This window comes from Octodon degus, unplaced genomic scaffold (genome assembly GCF_000260255.1).
Source record: "Octodon degus isolate 3935 unplaced genomic scaffold, OctDeg1.0 scaffold00230, whole genome shotgun sequence".
Taxonomy (NCBI): domain Eukaryota; kingdom Metazoa; phylum Chordata; class Mammalia; order Rodentia; family Octodontidae; genus Octodon; species Octodon degus.
In genome coordinates, this window is record NW_004524806.1 from 2,298,111 (window position 1) to 2,319,236 (window position 21,126).

Here is a 21,126-nt window from a genome sequence, read left to right on the forward strand (position 1 = left end):
CAGACGGGCTAGATGTGATAGACACCTATAATCCCAGCACTCTAGGAGACTGAGGCAGGACAGTCATGAGTCCAGCCTGGGGAAGTTAATCACTTGGCAAGACCTTGTCTCAAAAAATAAAAAAAGGAAAAGGCTGTACCTCAGTGCAAAGGATTCAATCCTTAGCCAAAAAAATTTTAATAGGCTCCCCCCCAACAAAAAAAAAAAAAACCCAAAACTGATGGGGCCAATGCTAGGCATGGTGGTACACACCTGTAATTCCAACACTTGGGAGGCTAAGGTAGAAAGACTATTAATAAATTCGAGGCCAGACTAAGCTACAAGGTGAGACCCTGTCTCAACAAAAACCTGGAGGAGGCCTAAAAACAAGGAGGGAAAGGCTGACCCTGGGAGATGCTCATTCTAGGCTGTTGATGATCCTGCTGGTGAGGGCCACAGTAGGAGAGTGCCTACCTGTCCTCGTTGGTCTCAGTGATCACGGTGATGAAGGATGTAGAGTCTTCCATGGCATCAAAGTACTCGGTATCTTCATCTTCCTCACTATCCTCTCCTTTGGGAGTCAAAAAGCTTCCTAGAGACACACAGAGATTCTGCAATTTGCAACCTCAAAAAGGGCTCCTCCAGCTGTCTGGAGTCCAACATCAAGGCTTGAGCCCCACCCTGACCCCACATCCCTCCCCATTCTACACCCTGGACTGCTTGCTCCCTTTACTGGGATAATACACTTCCTTTCACTGCATTCACTGTGCTGAAGATGCCTTCTAGAAATGTTCCCTAATATCTCAACATGCTGATGAGCCAGTCTATAGTCCAGTTTCCTTTTCTGATAGACTCCCCACCCCCACTTGGGGTATCTGTGCCCCTCCCCCTCAGCCAAGGTTGGGTAGGTGGCCACCCTGCACCTGGAGAACCCTGTCATGAAAAGGACAGCTGAGTATATTGAACTTTTGAGGCTGTGTGTGTGTGTGCGTGCGTGTATGTGCTGAGGATCAAGCCCAGTGCTCTTATGTGTGCAAGGCAAGGCCTTTGCCACTGAGCTGTATTGCCCAATCCAAACTTGAGAATTTAAACCTAGGCATGGGGATACCTTTGTCAAATGATGACAGGTACCAGACAAACAGTGCCATGGACCAAACAGGCTGGCATTGGTCAAGTCCAAATGCAGGTATGTTCAGGTATGTATATGGATAGGGGTTAGGGTGCACAACAAGACCAGGTAGTCACCTAGGGAATGAGCCAAGTGACAGGCCCCATCCTGCCAACCAGTGCATGCCCACTCACCCTCGCTGAAGCTCTTGCTGGGGTTGGCAGGCCAACCAGGACCACTGCGGAAGGCCCGCTCAAGACTGTTGTGCTGCTTGGCCAACTGTTCAATGGTCTCTTCCAAATGGACACGCTGCTCCTGCTCATACTGCAGTGCCCGCTGCCATTTCCGGCTATGAATCTCAGCTAATTCCAAGAAGTCCCTGCAGGCCTAGGAGGGACAAGTAGTTGTGTGAGCTCTGGACAGTGAGGGGACCCAGGGGATACCATCTAGCCTCCTTGTTACTAAGGTGGTCAGAAACATGTCTGCCATTCCTCTGGTTTCCAAAGTGATAGGGAAATCCTGACCTCAGAATCAGCTCAGGAACTAAAACCTATCATGGTCCCTTTCCCTGGGCAGGATACCATTTGGAACACACCCATCCTGAGGTGTCACCAGTGGATATGCTCCCTGACAACAGCCCCTGATGCTGGAAGCCCCTGATGCTGGAAGATACTGAGTTTTGCTCATCATAGCTGGATTTTAGTTCTCAGTTGCCATGTATTCATTGTATGCCAGGCCTGACATGTCACCAGTGTCTGTTCCCACTGGGGAGATCAGATAATTCCTGACTGAAAGCAAGCCACATTCTGCTAGACTGCTTGGTTTAGAGAGGTGATGAGTCTCATCTGGCAGAACTGGAACTTTCCACCAAATATAGTTCTGCAGTCTTCATTAAGGTCCTCCAAGTCAGGCCCAGCACAATGTCCAGATTCTTTTCATGTCCATAGATAGTTCCATCACACTCCTATGAAGCAAAGGTTGATCATCCTCATCATTACAATAGGAGGAAGGCTCAGGCCTTGACCATCTTGGAGGGCAGTGAGGTCCAAGCTGGGTACCTCTAGATTTTCTACTTCAGACATTTTCTTGAGCTCAGTAGGAAGGGCCCTATTTCATGAGCCCAAGTCTGCACGAGCATTCTCAGCTGCTGCTGTCTTCCCAACCCTTGCTTTACCTGCTCACCTGGAGCACTATTGGGTTCCAGCATGTCACATGTCCAATGCCTCAGGTCTATGATGTACTTTCCTGGAGGAAGATGGGCACATGGACCCTTACTGTGACATAAGGACAATGCAGCAATATCCTAAAGGACTGTCAGGAAGAACTGGGGAGGTGATGCAAGGCACTGGAAAAGGGAGTGCTGGCTGGATGTGTCCTTGTGGGCTGCTAGCTCTATCTGGTGCTCACAGCTTTGAAGGCCAGTTCTTGTCATTCACTTGTGTCTCACCTGCAGGAACCGCCTAGCCTGCTGCAGTCAGCCCACCCAGTCACCACTGTCCTTGCAAAAGCACATCCACAAAATTTGTTCCTCTTCATAGTTACTGGCTTTCATTACTACTTCCAAAGCTCAACAGGCATTCCAGCATGTGTGCTAGCCCCCATAGGGAATGGAGCGGGAGTGGGTAGGAGGTGTCTTGAGACTTGAAGAGCAACTTTGGGCCACCCCTTCCAAAGTGGGCAGGCTCCTTGTGGTTTGCTTACCTCCCTGGGGACAGCCTGAGCCCTGGTGGACACCCAGGCTTGATGACAACCTCTTCCCATCTTGGTTTGAGAAGGGTGGCTGCTCAGCCTGTTCCAGCATGTCACACTTTTAACACCCCTCCTCCAGGTATCTTCCTCCACCATTCCCCATCACCCATGCAGGGAGTGTAGGGCAAGGTGCCACACCCCCACTCTGGAGAGGTAAGATAGGTGTGTAAATGGGATATGATCTTCCCATGAAAACCAGCAAGATATAGTGGGAAAAGACATACAAAGTCAGAAGACCTGGATCTGGCAAAGTTACTTGGCCCCTCTGAGCCCTTATCCCTGGTATGAGATGGAATAGTATAGTAATGTCTGACATACCATATACTCTGACTATCCTGTCTCAGCTCACTCAGCAAAATCCTCAAGGTAAGAGGAATGGGATCATTCTCATTTAATGGATGGGGAAGGTGAGAGTCTACTCCTGGCAGGCTCTTGGGAGGAGGTGCATTTACTCCAGCCTCAGGTTGAGAATCCTCCCATGCCTCTCCTGTAAGGAAGGCCTGGATGCTGGTCCCCACCTGAGCACACCTAAGCAGGGATTTGTACTGACAGGTGTCCTGGCACAGAATTGGGGTGGGAGGTGGAGCTCAGGCTTTAGAAGAAACCATATTTCTTTGCACTTAACAGAGTCCTGAAGACAGCGGCTGAATCTTTAGGACTATTTCAACTTCAGAAAGTAAGGGTCTGTAAGGTTCCCCAGCAGGCATGGGGCCTCAGCCACTGGCTACCATGTAATTTGGAGACCTTGAAGTGAGGTTGGATGGATCCTAAGAGACCTGGATCCAGACCTGACTCTATTGCTGCCTATGAGCTGGCAACAAGGTCCTCACAGATCTAAGTGCTGTAGTGGCCTCCCTGTGTCTCCCAGAGCTTTGTCCCTTCCTCATTGCTGTAGGTCTCAGGGTAGAGGCCCTCCCAACAGACATAATGACAATTTACTCTGTGGCCAGACCCATGAATACTGCTCACATCTTCCCACAGCCCTTGCTTCATCAAGGTAATCACAGTTCCTGCCACCTATTTGCTGATCACGGGAGAGGTCCCTGATACTGCTGGGCTGCTGTTCCTGGGCCATTGGTTGGCTGTGACTGGGATGGTCTGCCAAGCTGGCCCCGAAGCAGGATGGAGTGCATGTGAGAAACTCATCAGATTTCTGGTATCATCGAGAAGCATCTGTATCTCCCTAGCTGGTATCCAGTGAGTTGCTTCAAGGTTCTTGGAGCTGTGCTTGTAATCGTGCTCAAGCTCTCTTATACCATGTTTGAGATTGAGGCCGAGGGAGAAGGGTTTGTTCGGATCCACAAGGGGTGAGCAGGGTGCAATCATGGAGCATCTGCTTCTTGCTCCCTCTATACATCTAGGCCACTGCATTCCACAAGGTCTTTTGGCTCAGAGTAAGTGGAGAGCCCAGGGCCATGCTTGCATGGAGCCCTGTTATGGCTGGGAGATACCAGTGCTTCCTAGTCTTCCAAGTTTTTTTTTGAAGTGAGGTTGGATGGATCCTAAGAGACCTGGATCCAGACCTGACTCTATTGCTGTGTTTGTACCCTCCTTGCCTGGTGGCCTAGCAGCTACCCACAGCTCTAACCCTGTTCCCACCCTCCCCATTTCATCTGCTTCATGGCTTCCTGCCAACCCTCTACATCCCCTGGAATCATCTATCAGTGTGTATCAACATAGATGCAAATTCTTCTCTCATATAATACATATCCTTTAAATCAAGACTTCTGAAAGAGCCACATAACAACAGTAATAATTCCCACAAGCTCATAGCAGAGGGCATCTGGGCTTCCCATGAGCAAATCAAGAAGACAGTCATAGAGCAAAGGTGAATTAGTTCCGTACCTCCTACCTTCACTATTCATAGGCTCTACTTTGAAAATGATTTTTTTTTATCCTCCAGGAATAAATGGAGTGTCTTGGACAAACATAGATGGCTGACAATCTCATAAACCTGGCCCCAGCCCATCTCCTGGACTTGCACTTCTTCCAGTCCCTCACATGTGGCACACCACGTATGGTACACCACCTGTGATGGCTTCTTGCTGTCCCCTCTCCATTCCACACACAGCTGGTTATTCTGCTATGGCCTCACTTCCCTCACCCTGTGCTTGCTGTGGTCAGTGCTGTTTGGGGCCTTCTCGTGGTATTAAGATAGTCATTTCTTTAGCAAGTATGACCAAGGATGATACATGAGTGCAAGAGGTGGTGCAGGAGAGCAAGGAGGCCAAGGGTCTTGTCCAAGGAGATGTGTGCAGAGCCAGGGTCTAAACCCCTGTGCATCCCACCTGCCTGTCTCCCAGGGCTTAGAATCAACATTGTTAATTTGTTTTACAAAGCTGGGTCTTCACTGCTCTCAGGAAGTTCCTGATGGTAGGCATTGCTGGAACCTGGGGTCTTCCTGGGTTACTGGGAGTTGCTCACTAACAAGGATGTCTGGGAATACCCATGTTCTAGCCCTGGCCTAAGGAAAGAGGCTGCCCCCCAGTGTAGCAGACTGCTCACTGGAAAAGCTGGCCATCCATCCCATTCAGCTACTGCACTGTTACCACTGGGCCAACTGGCTTAGCACAGTAGTGAGACAGGAAGTCAAATCTGGACAACTGGAGCCTTATGGGCCACATATGGCCAGGCAGGACATATGCAGATTGTAGGCCGTCACAGCTGATTGAAGAGCTCTACCCTAAGATCAAAGGGTTCCTATGCCCTGCTTATCCTGTGGACTTCAGAAGCATGCCTGCCTCTCAACCATAATGCACTCACCTGGTGTCCATCCCTAGCTCCCAGGGTCGTCTCTGCTGTTGCTGGCCTTCTCCAGGCCCCATCCTGGCTGTGCTGTGGAGACAAACAGGTGCCCAGCTGGCCCTGTTGCCCTGGAATGCTGAGCTGGGCAGTACCCTGTGGGCTGGACATTCACTAAGCTGGATTAAGCCCAGGGCTCAGTAGGGGGGCCAGTAAGGGGGAAACTCCTAAGACTGAGGGAATGCTGGACTGACCCAGCAAGGCCTGAACATAGTCACATTCCCTCTTAAGATTTGTGACAACTATACCTGTGGCCAGCAAGCTCATACCCATCTCTCTGCAGGTGAAACCTGGGCTGACCCAGAGCCTCCTATTCATACCATACTCATGACCTGATTCCTTCAAGGGAACGCAGATGGAGTCTAGCTGGTAGCCAGAACCAGTGTCAGTGCATGGGCATGGCCTTGCCATGGGGTAAGCCTATCACCTCCTAGGACTCTGAGTCCTTGTGGGATGACCCCAAGACTCCATAGCATTCATGATTTTGTGAGCTACTGAGTTCAGTGTCCTCAGGATTGGGATTCCTGGGTCCTGCCTCTTTATCCCACCCCTAGGACTGCACAAAGTGTTCAGGTTAAAAAAAAAAAAAGTAGCAGGAACATAAGTGCTCCTGGGATGTAGTCAGACTGGCCAGAGGGTAGGGTTCTCCAGGCAGTATGGCTCTGTATCAGTGGGGAAGATGGGGAGCCTGCTGAGAGATCCTGAAGCACAGTAAGAACCTTGAGACCAGAGAGCAGAAAAGGTGGGTCTCTCCACCAGGGCTGGCCCTGTTTGGCCCCAGGATGTTAAGTCTCAGCTGCCAGTGTACCCTTCTCAGAAGCCCAAACCTATGAAGTAGGTTGTGAGGGCTGTCCACCCAGGGGAAACTGAGTCAGCATATACTGCTTGAGCTCCTTGCGGAATTTCTGCAGGTTACCTTAATAGGTGTCCATGGGACAGACAGAATGTCTCTGACCTGGAAACTTCTTTCAAGCTGTACCTCAAGAGAAGGAGGACAAACTCTAATCGCTTTTGCTGTTCCTAATCCTAATCCTGTCAGTGATCTCACTATTCCTCAAACATGGGCAGATGAGCGGGCATAGGGTCAGGCAGTCTGTATCCTCTGCCTGGCCTATGTGTGGCCTGTGGTGGCCCTTTCAACCTCTCAGAAGGGTCTGTGATACCAGAACCCTGCCTGGGCCTAGCCTTTCGCATCTACTCATAAACCATCAGTCTCTCCTAGACAGGGTGTGAGGAAGGTGTCAGGGAATTTCTGGAAAATAGAGTTGTCCACCCTATTTTCACTGTGTTCACACAGGAAGGGGGGAGATGGGCCAAATGCCAAGAAGGTCCAGGCTACACAGCTGACTGTCTCCAGCCATCAGCACATGTTGAAGGTCTCAGTAACAGAGGGCAGGAGAAGGCATTGTGTCTCCACCTGTGACCAGGCCAGGACATGTCAGGCATCTGATGTATGCTCTGTGGAGGTCCTCAGCTTCTAGGCTCAGAGGCAGGAGGGTAAGGATCTTTTTACATCCCAGGGTTCTGGGGCTAGGGCTGCCCATCCACCATGCTAATCCTTACATGGTCATCATTACCATGCATCCCTGCCTCTCACTAGCCCGGAAGTGGAGATGACAGACATTGTCTCCCTGAGTCCCCTCTGAGAGGCTATCCAGAAGCTCACACCAGGGGATACCATGGAGTGAACAGTCTCTCCCCCCACTAGGGAGGGGCTGACTGGCTTCATGTACCCAAGAAGAATGACAAGCTTAGTGCACCCTCACAAGACAGGAAGGAGCAGTGTTGAGATACAGTCCCTGCCTGCTTGGCTCAGTGGTTGCCACGCTTGAAGATGCTTGACCATCTTAGTTGTCCACGACTAAAATTAGGGAATCCTGGAGGCAAGATGGGCTCAGGTGGGAGCCCTCTGGCCAGCCAAGATGCCATACTGTGTTCCACTCCCCTCCTGGCCTCCTGGAGGCTGAGCCAACATGGCAGGGTTGGACCAGCCACCACCTGTGTTTTTCCTGGCAGTGGCACAGAGCATTCCTGATCAGCACCCATGGGCTCTCCTGGATGTGACTTGCTTGGTGATGAAGAGAGAGCTTTCCACTTCAGTTGCAACTCCAAAATAGCCCTTTCCACATTCAGAACAGCTCACCCCTTGCACACAGGAACTGGCACCATCTGGATGCCAGTTTGCCAACTGATTTGAGACAATCCTAGAATCTATTTTTAACCTTCTCCCCAGTGAGCAAGCTGTCAGGGGTAGAAAGCTGGTCAGCTGGACAGGAACCTGCCCCATGGTCCCCAGAAGAATTGGGGCAGCCTGGGCCTCTCCTACTGCTTAGGTGGGTTCAAGGAGCCCTGTGTAAGTTTCCAGGGTGGTGAAGCCTCAGACCTTCCCAGGAGTAAATGGCTCCTTTTGAAATGGTCTTTCTTTCCATGAGATCCTGATCTATGTACCTGCCTCACCTGTCCCGCCTGCCCACTCCCCACTCAGTCTGTCCCTTTCTATTCCTCCTAATTCCCCTTTCACTTTTGTCTTTGCAGCTTTGTCTGGCCAGACTGAGTCTTCACTGTGCTGGGCACCCCTGCCCACCATCCTGCAGTCAAGACTTTACAGGCATCCCCAATAATCCCATCAGTGTACCTCCTGTGAGAGATTCCTTCCTGGAGTGCAGGTTGGTCCCAGCCTTCCAACTTTTTGCCCTCTGGGTACTTCCCTGGTCTTTTGTGGTGCTCACAGTGTAGCTGGTTCTACCCTCTTACTGGCTGCACAAAACTTATTTTTTGGGGAAAAAAACCAACCCTCCTGTACCCTGCTACAATTGCAGGAGGGCCTGTGGGGGTGGGGCTTGGGGTGGGTCACAGAGCCAATGGCCCTGTGGGAAGCCTTCCAAATGGCCTGTCTTCTCAGAATTAGCCATTTCCTGGTAGTGCCAGCTCTACTTTCTGTCTTCTGGGCCACGTGATGGGTCTCTGGCCACCAACTCGTGCCTCATCACTGTTTTCCAAGCAATGGGTCTTGCTCAAGTAAAGTCAGATAACTTCACTCATTCTGAGTGGGAGGCAGAACACTTTGTACAGGGCCCCTGTGACTGGCCTACTGTCCCTTCCAACCTCTCCTTCTAGCGCTCTCAGTATTCATTGCTGAGGCTGGAACCTCTGTTCCCGAGATAGCCCTTGCCTCCAGCCAGTGTGCACTTGTGCCCTCTCGCTCCAGTCCACCTTGAGTTTCTCCCCTCTGAAAATCTTTCTGCCTGATATCCTGTGCCATCTATGTGGTTGCGGTTCCCCTGTGAGGATCCAGGGCCCCCAGAGGTAGGAGCTATTGTAACCCAGTTCCTAGAACAAGACCTGCCTCAATGATGGGAAGCCTGGGGGCCTGGCCCTAGCTCAGGCCTTTAAGTGGCTGCTTCCACAAAGCTGTCAGCCTCAGGTTGCTGGAGTTCGAACCTCACACCTCTCCCGCTGGCCAAAAGTGCCCTGAAGGCATTCGAGGAACAACAAAAAAAAAATGATGGGAAGCCTGCTGTGTGCCTCAGTGTCCATCAGCAACAATGTGGCCATATCCCTGAAGAAATACTCGTGGGCCAACTCTTGGCTAAGGGTCAGGTGGTCAAAGGGGCCGAGCCCTGGGCCTTGGGATGATTCACCAACTTCAAGGAACCTCTCCAAGCTCAGGAGGACCATCCATGAGCAGCCTGCCTTGATTGGGCCTCACTGCAGTTGGCAGGAACAGCTCACAGGCTGCTGGAAGGCAGGACAGCACCCAGCCACCACCTCCCTATGGGCTGAGTGCTGCAGGGAGAGATGGCCTCCACTTTGTCCTAACTCTTAGCATCTTTTAATGGGGACCTCAACTGCCCTGTCCCATGGCCAGTACTGAAAAAAGGAAGAGGAGGAGGTATGAGCAGGAGGCATGAGGAGGACCTGAGGGCTTGGTGGGCAGGACTATGAATCTGTCACAGAAGAGAACACTATCTAGTTTGTCAACAGGGGCACCAGGCAGGACCTCTCATGGCCAGGAAAGGAGCCTCCCACAGCATCCCATGATGGGCTGTCCTCAGAAGAGCCATGACAGCACTGTGGGGCGTTCTGCTCTGGGCAAGGGTCATGAGGTCATGGCCTAGGTGCACCAGGCCGGGAAACCACAGATGCAGCTCTAGCTCCTGCACTGCCCCAGTGGCAATGGCCAAAGGACAGGTTGCCATGATGCCATGTGCTTATGTAACCATGGGGACTGCAACCCTGGGGGAAAATGACCACCTTGGGCCTCAGGGTAGCATCCCAGTATTACAGATTATGATGGTAACAATGAAGCTGTAATGATATCAACATCATGTGGCTGTGTGAGGAAAAAACAAAGACATGGACAGGAGACTTGGGAGCATTGCTGCTGTTATACCACCAACAAGCCACGGCCTGTCCTGCACACTGGCTTCACTGCAGAATAAACTCATGAGAACAAAGAGTAAGCCTGGAGTGTTCCTTCTATACTTTGTGAAAGCTAATGCCCAAAACATGAGCTTGTGATGCATCCTGCCATGATTCCATCACCCTGTACCTTAAACCATGGGACAGACCCAGTGCTATACCATGAGGTGACTAGGACATAGGAGAAAGCATCCCCTACGTTGGCACAGTGGAGTTCAAGACTCATTCTGCAAACCAGAGTCATTTAATATTGCTGCAAGATTTCTCCTAAATGGCAGGCTAATTCACAGTTACCCAAAACAGTAATTCAAGCAGGGATCTGCTGGGCTGGCTTTTATCAGCTGAAAAATTTCCTGCTAGGGAATGTTGCCAGACACCAAGCAATTCATTCATTTGTTCCCACATTCTTTCATAATTCTCCCTGTCTCTCATTTGCTGAGGCTCCCATATGCTGGGCCCTGGGCCCTGGGCCCTGGGCCCTGGGCCAGGCCTGGAGGCTGCAGGACTACTGGGCCTGTGAGGGGGACTGTGATCCACCCTTGCAGGGAGGATAGGTCAAAATTGTAGTAGAAAAGTCCATGAGGTGCTGTGAGATGCAGGTCAAAGAGGGAGGTAATGCGGAGGTGTGGATGTGTGGAGGTGACCACATCTGTTTCCCTTTTTCCTGGCTAGCTACTAACCAAGGCTTTATTTCCCTACTGTGAGGCAAAAGGCTGTGGCAGGCTCAGAATCAGAGAAAGGCCGGCTCACGTCCTTAGGAGCTAGAACCCTGAGCCCTTCTTTCTCCTTCCAGGCTCTGCTCTGAAGCAGTTACCTCTGCCCTCTGCAGGCCCAGTGGGGGCTTGCTCTGCCTCCCAGGGTAAAGAGCTAGGTGCGCTCAACTATGACCAATCCCTCCCTTGGCCCTCCCTACACGTGGCTTTCAAAGGTAGCCATGTAAGCTGCTAGCCCTGGATCAACATTTCTCTTGATGATCACATCACTGAACATCACATTACTAGGGAATTCCACTGGACTATGAGCTCCATGCATGGCCAGGCCTGCCTGTTCCCTGCTGAAGTGATACCTACTCCTTTCCCCGACAGAGACCCAGATAGATAGCAGCTGCTAATGTCTGTGTTAAATGTGCCCATAAGGCAGGACCTCCCCAACTGTAGGAGCCACATGGCCGTGGCTTCACTGCATGGTAAGGGAAGTACAGTACTGGCAAAGACAGGGTGAAGCCCTGCAGTGTCCCTCAGTGGGACATAGAGCAGATCATAGAGCTCCCTCAAATACAAAGAGACCCTACCAGACAAGAGTAGAGGATGTTGCCCTGCCCTTCAGGAGCACTAGATACAACATAAGTCTGTGCCACTGGTTATGGAACCCTGGGTCTGGGAATTATCCATGTGACCTCTTCCCCCTTCCCTGCTCTGCTGGGAGCTTGGGACAAAAAGATTTATGTTATTGATGTGCTTCTTGAAATTTAAAGGAGATTTAAAATTTGTCCCTACTTTACTCCTGAAGACTGGAAAGTGCTGGATTCTTTGCTATCCAGGGGAGAAATGGGAATGAAGCAGCAGGGCCCTGTCTAGGTAGTGAGAGGCCGCTGCCCTTCATTTCCCCATGAGGTTTGTCTGACCAGCCAGCCTTTACTCCTTACTCTTGCTCTTACTCCAGTTCCTCATGACCCAGGCTCAAGCACAGCTTTCAAGTGAAAACCACCATTCACTAGGGCTGAATGCAGCATTGAGCAGGTGGCCTCATCGTGTCCAAGATGTCAATGGGAGCAGATGCTCTGAAGTCGGGTGGAAGCTTCCTGGCCCACATCACGAGCAGGATGGGGGTGGGGAGCAGGTTAGAGAAGATGCAATGTGATCCCCATAGTGGGGAGAGACAGCTCCTTATAGTGACATCTGCAGAATGAAATTTGTGCCATCAGTCATGGTGATCAGAGGCCACATGAAAATTTAAAGATAAAAGACAGGGACATAATGAGGTTCTGAGTTCAAGGCCAGTTTGGACTATACAGTGAGACTTTGTCTCCAAAAAAAAAATAAGTCCTGACATGGGGATCCCACCCTGGGTAGCTATGAGACCACCCACTTGATACCCAGACTTCAGAGTAAAGCTATAGCAGGAGAGGACCATTCACTCTACCAGCGGCCATGTGCTCAGGGACATCATGGTTCTAGTAACCCACCCAAATCTGGGTTTACATCCAGGCTTGGTGATACTAGGCAGCTCAGGTGATCTCTGAACTTACTTTCTACTCTGGAACTAACAATAGAGGTCAGTGAATGAGCAGGTCCTTGGGAATTGGGGGTGGTAGATCCCTGGTCCACTATCTTCTTAACAGGCAGGGAAGCCAGGCCTAACCAGGGTGACCCATGTCCCATGACCCTCAAGCCAGCTTTCCTACATGGTCCTTCAGCACAGTGGGGGCTTGGACACCTAATGTTAATGACAGCCATGAAAGTAGCCCTCCTAGAGCAGATCCAGTTCTTGTCAGTTGAGAAACAGTTGTTGGGGAGGCACCCCCAAAAGGAACTTGAGCTCCGAGCCAGCCTGGACAACCAGTTCAGTCAGTTAAGTCAGCCCTCACCTCTGCTAATGGAGAGGCCCTTATGTGAGGTTGATGACAGCCCATCCGCACAGCCCAGCTGAGAAGGTGCAGCTCCTGTCATCGAAGGCCGACTGTCACATGTTTTCTGGAGTCCAGACTGAAAATAAGCCTCATAACCAACCTCAGGAGGCTGTGCTTGCCATAAAATAATTCATTGAGCACTTAAACCTCAAGCTGTTTTATGGCTTCATAAACACAGATGAGCCTCTGATGCCTGATTAAAGATGCTGCTTGGTTTCAGCCAGCTGTGAAGCTCATTATCTTAGAAAAGCCAAACCTGCTTACTCCAGGCCAAGTGGCTTCCTTTCAGGTGGGAGGCAGTGCTGGAGAAGCTGTGGGCAGCAGTGGGTTCCAGATGTTTAGGAAACATAAACAGCATAAGTGTTATTTCCCTGAGTGCTCAGTATCTGGGTATGATGTTGGTAATTCAGGTACCTGGGCTTAAAGCATCTATAGGGTAAAAGGAGGACAGCGCCCCAAGAGTGTGTGTAGATGGAAGAGACATGGGCCCAGACTGATGACAGGGCCAGCACACAGGGTGGCCATAGAGCTGCAGCCCTGCAGCACCCTCTGCCCACAGTGCCAACTGCAGCCCTGGACACTGTAAGATCTGGGGATGGACAAAGGTACATATACCTCTAGGCTACATTTCCTGGTAGTCTGGGAAGAGGGTACACTTTACTCAGCCTCAGGCCCCAGGGTAGGGATTCCTGGGGTTGCATCAGGCAGGCACTACAGGCCTGAGCATGCCTGAGCAGGTGCGCCTAGGATTTAGGCTGGGACCCTTGGCCTGCAGTGGGCCAGTCTTCTACCCTACCCTTGAATTTTCTGTCAGGATTAGAGCCAGGTGCCAACTGGAAGCCTGAGTCAGCTCTGATCCCTTACCTTGGAGGTGTGGTCGCTCAGCTGAGGCTTCCCTGGGCATTGCCCATTGTTGCCACCAGCCTGATAACCCACTTAATAAGCCACATGCTGTGGACCCTGACTTTCCCCTGTGTGGGCCTCCACCTCTGTACACACATTCTGTCTTGAACCCCTGTTCCCAGCATGCACCCCCCCCAACTCCTGGGGCCTGAAACCTACCAGGGGTAGAGGTGCCTCTGTAGGAGGCTCCTCTTGGGAACAGACTGTTCAGTCAGACCAAAGAGGATGATCATTAGGCAGAAAGCAGAAGATCCCCAAAGCATGGCTAAACACTGTCTTCCTGGCTCCCAGCCACAGCAACCTGGTTTCCAGAACCCAGGGAGGGTGCCTGAGTTTGCCTTCTGTGGTTCCGCAGTTTGCACAGCTACTCTCAGGTTGGCACAACACTTGGCAGGTAGAGTTTGAAGGCTCTTCCATCTAAGGGAACCCTAACCCCCCACCACATATATCTACCCCCTCTGCCATGCTGATCTCACTGCCCCTTGGGCTGCATAGGGCAGGAACAGCTGCCAGGTACAATATGGTGTCCATGTCCCTCCTAGGTGGGCCAAGGGTGGCTTTCCAACTTGGAGCCCTGACCTTCCTGAAGTACCTGTGAACTTCAACCAGATTCTATAGTCTATTCCATTTCCAGACAGTTACAATGAATGTCCTCATCCAATAATGACCTTGTGAAGCTGACCGACAGAGGCTGCAGAGTGTGGAAGGCTGCTTTGAAAAATGACTCAACCATAGGAAATGATTGGAGGCACAGTCTTCAAACACCCCTGGCAACTGACTTGGGGATCCCAGGGCTGGTGCCATACAGCCCTCTCCCTTTTGAGACCCTTATGCCTAGATGGCAGTAGGGGCGAACACTCACATTGATCATAGCATTTGATGTGATTCGGAAGAGGGTGGCCCGCTCATTCACAACCTTCAGCTTCTCCCCACTCTCTGAGGGAATCTTGAGGCTGTCCAGCTCATTCAGGGAGCGCTGCAGTGCTGCCCCGTGCTTGGCGATGAGGTCATTGCAAGTGCTGAGGTCATCTAACTTCAGGGAGAGATTCTTCAGCGTGTGCTGGAGCTCGCTCTTGTCAGCCGGGGAGGTACTGCTTTCCTCGTCGTCTCCAGAATCATCTGTGAGAAGAGAGAGTTACTGTGGCTGTCAGCTGAACCAACACAGCCCGGGCCAAACTGGGTAAGGAGGTAAGGCCATACAAACAGTCAGTTCCCGGATGATACCTGATGCTGCTTCACCCCATGATGAGGTGCCTACCCAGATCTGCCTAGCCAAAATGGGCTTATCCAAGTCTCCAGAAATGGGGACCAGCCTGAAGCACAGTGCTTGGACTGGGCTTTGAAGGGGGCTAAGCTGAAGCCGCTGCAGCAGCTCCCCTGAACTGCAGCCCTCAGGCAAGGGTGGGCTGAGCTGACTGGAAAGGCAGAGCTTGCTCGGTGGACATGGACACCCCCAGAATAGAGCCTGGGTTCCTTTTCCACACTTGTAGGTCCATCCAGGGTGGCAAACACCTTCAGGGCCAAACCCATTCTTTCTCTGCCCCTGAAAATGGTTGGGAGCTTCTGTTAGGGACTTATTGCATGGCATCCCCACTGCCTGGAACTTCATACTTCCTCTACCTCCTTGAGGTCTCACCTGACTTATCTCACCCTCCTTGAGGCTGAACCCAGTGGCACTCCTTTTCCAAAGCCTGCCTGAATACCCGCAGGCTATAATTAAAGGTTTTCTTTCCCTGTCCTCCCCGCTCCACTGGCTAATCCTCTGCTGGTTTGCACCCATTTCTCCTGCAGAAACATGGCCTCTCACTCATGTAGACACTGGCTTCTGGGTAGAGACTGTGCTGTCCACAAGGAAACACAAAACAACTGAAATCGTGCCAGGCCACCCAGCTGGGCCCCTGCTAGTGCCAGCCTGCTGGGGTCTCCACGCAGAGGACAGGAGGCTCTTTGACCATTCCCACCCTCCCTCTAACCTCTCACACAGCTGCCCACATGCCCTTATTGCTTCCCTTCCTGTTGGCCCAACCTATGTCCAGGGGGTACAGGGCCCCAGGGAACCCCCTAGAGCAGCTGGCCTAGTGTTACCACTGCTTCAATGCTGGGTACAACACAGAGCCTCACAGCTGGCTGTGAGTCCCAGAGCCTGGATCTGCTAAGGGGTTCCTGAAATGCCTTGTTTCAGAAGTAATTAGCAAGACTATTTTTAGATGAAGAAATCTGTAACCCAAGATATAAAATTTTTAAAAAAAGAATGCAGATTTTGATTGAATAGAGCAGAATTAGTGCTGCCACCAACAGCTTGAGTTTGATGCCTCTCCATTATCTTCTAGAAAATTCCAGTTCTTTTAAGAAACAATGGAAGTAATGGAGGTCTACCTGAGTACCATAGATTTCATCATCCAGGATGCAGTGCAGGATGATAGGGCCTGAGCCCCATCTCTGTGTCTGAGAATGAGCCAGCAGATCCTTAGCAGGTAGCTCACTGGAAAAATCACCAGGAGCCAGGCAAGGTGCAGTGGGTGGGGCAAGGCAGGGAAAGAGGCATTTCGCTGAAGAGTTGAGATCGGATGGGCAGCGAGATAGCCGCAGGATCACAGCCCCAGGCCCTATCAGTTACTCCTATGTGTCTCTCAGGTCTGCCATACAGAAAATCAGAAAAGGTCCCATTTTCACTCCTGAGCCTCTCCTTGGCTCTCTAGTCCCCCATGAAATATGTTCATGGATGAGGGGAAGGACAGTAGCCCCACCCATTCTGGTGTCCTCAACAGCTACCCCAAGCCTCCATCTCTTCCCTGTCCACCAAGAAACTGCCCAACTCCTCTCTACTCCACCTCCTATCTCAGGTGAGCCCTCTGCTCTGGAGGCAGCTACAGCCCTTTTCAGTGAGCTGCACAGTTCTCCAGAAAGAAGACAAGGCCCAGGGCTGCTCTGAGCCCCAGCAGGAAGCTGCCACTAGTACATTCCCCAGCTCAGCACTGAGACAGCATGGGTCACTCAGACTCCTCCCTGGGGAAAAGTAGGTCTTAGCTTTCAGGCCTTAGAGTTACCTATTTTTCTGGGCTTTTTCAGTATCTTTGATGTAAAAATCACCTTAGTCCTTGCTGCTGGTCTCTGATTAGAACAACTGGCAAAGTCTGTAGGGAGGTGAGCTCTGGCTCAAAAGGAACAACTTTCTAACAGGGAGAAGGCCCCTCAGGACAAAGACAACCCTATAATGGAGGCAGGGCCTTGTATGCATCAAGAGGGCCTAGAACAGTGGGGGTGAACCTATAGTACATGTGCCACAGTGGGCTGTTTGTATCACTGAAAGCTCTGATTCACCAGTATTGGCCTGGAATGTCCAGCATGGCTCTTAGCCCCTACTGCCCTCTCCACCACTTACTTTTTCCATTTTATCAGACCCTGTCAGCCAAATCCAGGTTGGCATCTGGTAGCAAGAGGATTCCAGCTGTTAAATGACACTCATTCAGGCAATGGCCAGGCCATATGCTAGTGGGCAACCCAGCCATTTAACTCTCTTCTGAGAATAACAAGTTAGGTCAGGCCCGCTTTATCCAGGCTCACACCTGTGCTTTCGGATGGGAAAACAGGACCAGAAGGAAGCAAGGGGATTGGCCAAGATCAGATGTTGCAGCAGCAGCTGCAGCAGGAGCAACCAACTCTTGCCAAGATGCTGCTTTGACAGCGAGGGCCTACAGCTTGGACAGGCTCTTTCCAATGGCTAAGATGTATTTGCTGAGAGTTCAGGGCTTGGGTCCCTAGGGTCCTCACATCCCCACAGCTTCCCTTGGAGGTGGGTCAGCAGGAGTCTCTATTCCATGTGCTTTCTATCAGAGCCACCCAGGCAGGGAGCTGTTGGCCTCTGATCACATGTTCTGCACCAGCTGTTGACAGCTAGCTCATGAGGGGCACTGTGGGGCATCAGAAGTGCAGTGGCCAACAGTACTTGGCAAAGATGTTGTGCCTCACCTTTCCTCTCAAGAGGATTCTCCTGACAGTGAGGGTTGAGGAGAGACAGAGGTGGGCTGGAGTGGCTGCCTTTGTGAGGCAGCAGCTGGGAGCAAGGGGCCAGTCCAGGAGCGTAGGTTCCCACACTGCCTGGTGGAGATTTTTCTGCCTGTTCTTTAAATCCAGGTTCCATGCCTGTACCTTCTAGTTGGCATGATGCTTACCTCCCTCACAGGCTGTAGGTGGTACAATGCTTTCTGTTGGTCCCATGGTGGCCCCACTCACCTCCTGCCCACCAATGCATATCCCACTGTAGGCAGATCTCACTCTGCCTCTTTCATTTGGACTACCTGCTGGCTCTGAAGAAAGCTGGTACTTCTGTTGGATAAGTTGTATCCAAACCCATCCAGGGCTCCAGAGGCTTCTGAAGCCAGCTTGGAAGAGAAAGCTTCTGACCAGTCTACAAAGTATCTAGGCAAGACAGCAGGTGTCCCATGCCAGACAGCAATGACAACCATAATGACCATGGCAGTGGCAGCTGGTATCAGAAATTTTGAATGCATGAAGCAAATAACTCATTCATCCAAGCTGGGAAGGTAGAGAAGATCCTGCCCTGCCCCAGGGACAATTCAGGGCCACTAGGACCTGTGTCTTCCAATGCACATGACTTCCCATGATGGAGGGTACCTAGGGCTCAGACTCACTATATTTTCCTTTGCCAGTGGTGTTCCTGGGCCTCCCTGGCTAAAGTAACAAAGACACACAGCAACTCCAAACTGTGGAGCACAGAAAGGATAATCACTCCAGCCTCAAAGCTGGGCACAGAGCTGGGAAGTGTGGCACTGCCCAGCTCTTAGACTCTCTTAGACAGATCTTAGACAGGACTGCATTGAGCCAGTCCATGAAAGATTTTTCCCCTCCCATTTACAGACAGGACCATTTCTAGGAAAGCACTGATTCCTAAAATAGCCATCAACTTTAACTAGAATCCGGAAGGATTCTTTTCATTAAAAGAGAAATCCAGGGCTGGGGAGATAGCTCAGCAGTCTACGTGCCTGTCTGGCAAGCATAAGCACACAGGTTCAATCCTCAGGACCAAAGTGCTGGCCCCGCGCCGAGCCAGCCACCGAAACCAGGCATGGTGGTGCACACTTGTAATACCAGTGCTGAGGAGGCTGAGACAGGAGGATCATTAAGAGTCTGAGCTGTGTAGCAAGACTCTGTACCAAATAAATAAAGAAGTAATAATCTAAAGAGCAAAATAAATTATAATAAGAAACAAGGAAATAGATCGTTTGCAAATGGGAAGAATACTAAGAGATAGAAGAACAGGGGAAGGGAAAGATAAGTAAAATGTGTCACATTCATGTATGAACTCTCCATGATGAATGTCATCATTCATCCTGCAGACATGTACTAATAAAAATAAAAACTAAAATCAAGCGTGAAAAAATTAAAAAATAAGGACCCTTGTGATTATACTGAGTCTACTTGGATAATCTCAGTTAATCCCTCCTTGCAAGATTTGTAACTTAATCACATCTGCCAAAATTCTTTTTCCCATATAGGGTAACATATCCATCCACGGGTTCTGGAAATGAGTACATGGGCATCTTTAGGAGTCACTGTTTGTCTACGGCATGGAAGTGCTATGGCCTAGTGGAATGCCTGCCACATTCTTATTCCATGGTTGGTCATTCACTAAGTCTGCTCACTACCCCGGGGAGTGATCTCTGAATGCTCTGGTTGATCTCTAAGAGCCCTTTATGGGTACAGAGACCTCACAAGTCCTTCTGGAAACAGGACAGAGCCTGACATATACACCATCCCATCTTGGCTGGGCCTTCTGCTGGGAAACTGGTTTGGGTGGACCATGGAGGTCTCATGTCTGACCCCATGTGGATGGCATAAAGTATGCTGGCCTCTGAGCTGGGATATTAATCCCTATTCTCGAGAGGATGTCAAATACCTAGTGTGTGGCCAGAACAGACTGGGGACACAGACACACTGCATATCAGGGCCATAGGCCCATGCGGCCCACCAGGCCACTCAGCTCTGGTACCATCACGGCTGATGTTCATGCTAACGCTGTCTTGGGTATAGTGTTCACTGTGCTTCCCCCTGCTGCCCACCGAGGGCTCTCTGCAGTCCCCTGACTTAGGAGCCCCTGGGCACCACCATGAAGGCTAGAACCCTTTCTCCAGGAAGCGCCTAGAAAACACAGGTTGCCATGGTAACTGTGGTGTGTCAGGTAGGCTATTTTTAGAACCAGAGTGGTTTTTTTTTTTTTGTTTTTTTTGTTTTTTTTCTTCTTTAGAGGAAAATGGTTAAAATTTCTCCATGGGGAAGTCTCGCTTTTGGAGTGGGGGTGGAGAGCAACCTTTTGAAATCCAGAAACCAAAAGCTTTCAGGTGAGTGACAGAAGTAGAATGCAGACTCCCTGCGGCCACCCTGTTTGTCTCTCGGTAGGCAGCCAGGCTCTGCTCCCTCCTGTACAGGAGCTCCTTGAGATTAAGGCCCAGAATGGCCATTGGGGACCTCTTTCCTCACACGGCAGTGACAGCATCCTTGAGTAGGGGCCTCAGCTAAGGCTTCTGCTGCACGACACTCACTGCTGGGTTGGATGAGTTTTGGCGGGGAGACACTGCTGCGACAGGTTCTGGCAGAGAGACAGGACCACAGTGGAAGGAAGCAGGACAGCAGGGGACAAAGGGGAAGCAAGGGCAGAGCCTCCCAGGAGGAGAATGGGAGCCCTAGCAGGAGGAGGGACAGACACTTAAGGCTGCTTGTCTACCCTAGGTATCAAGAAGGCAGGACACATACTGCCCTTTGTGGCCCGCAAAGCTTGGCCATACTCCCGACAGCCTCACAGCCTTTCTGCCTTGGCACTGCAACCAGCTTGGTGCCGGACGTGGAGGCCTCGTGGGCTCAGGGCACATGCGGGTGCTATCCTGTGTCTGTGCTGCCATGGCCCATGTGCCCCTTGACTAGGAGTTCTATTTCTACCTGAGGTCCAGGAAGAGTGATTTCAATCCTTGAGCCCTCAGACCCTCCCTTCCATGGCTCCCCAGCACCAGGCCCTCATGGCTTCTGGCCAGCTTGAGAAATCCAAATATTTAAGAAGAATGTGGGGACTTCTGCTCATCTCTGTATGCCCAGAACCTGGGGCAGGGTCGCTGGGGGGAGAGGAAGAAAGAGAAATCTTGCCCCATCTCTTCACCACGCCCTCCAGCCAAGCAGGGGTGTGCCTGCATCAGTACAGGGCTGCAGCCACTGTGCCCTGGGGTGAAACCCAATCTTCAGTTACCAAGGAGACTGCTCTGGCCAGTGGCCTAGCCTGGGGCCAATAGTGTGGTCAAAGGGGGTGGGCACTGCTGTCCCTCCAGCATTCAATTACAGCAGCTTAGGTGACTTTTATGTAGATTTCAGGAGGTTTGTTAAGTGTCTTGAACTTGATTACAGAATTCAAGCAACTGGATGCTGACAACAGAGACAGAAGCCTGCCTTAGCCAGGGCATAGTGGTTCATGCCATAATCACAGCATGCTGGGAGGCTAAGGCAGAGAGACTGTAAGTTCGAGCCCAGC

The 21,126-nt window shown here is 51.2% G+C and overlaps 2 protein-coding genes across 8 annotated transcripts in view; one reads left to right on the forward strand and one right to left on the reverse strand.

Annotated features, from left to right (window-relative positions):
• Morc2 (MORC family CW-type zinc finger 2) overlaps nt 1-10,097 on the forward strand; it is an 83,562-nt gene extending 73,465 nt beyond the window's left edge. For both annotated transcript variants that reach the window (XM_023705808.1, XM_023705809.1), the window contains exons 26-27: nt 8,174-8,304; nt 9,623-10,097. In XM_023705808.1, coding sequence (XP_023561576.1) covers nt 8,174-8,304; nt 9,623-9,704 — 213 coding nt within the window. In that variant the 3' untranslated portion in view covers nt 9,705-10,097. The remainder of the gene's footprint in view (nt 1-8,173; nt 8,305-9,622) is intronic.
• Nucleotides 1-21,126, reverse strand: part of Osbp2 (oxysterol binding protein 2) — a 252,348-nt gene that overhangs the window by 16,991 nt on the left and 214,231 nt on the right. For all 6 annotated transcript variants that reach the window (XM_004645522.2, XM_023705812.1, XM_023705811.1 and 3 more), the window contains 3 exons: nt 14,455-14,711; nt 1,282-1,474; nt 454-571 (listed from right to left, as the gene is read on the reverse strand). In XM_004645522.2, coding sequence (XP_004645579.1) covers nt 454-571; nt 1,282-1,474; nt 14,455-14,711 — 568 coding nt within the window. The remainder of the gene's footprint in view (nt 1-453; nt 572-1,281; nt 1,475-14,454; nt 14,712-21,126) is intronic.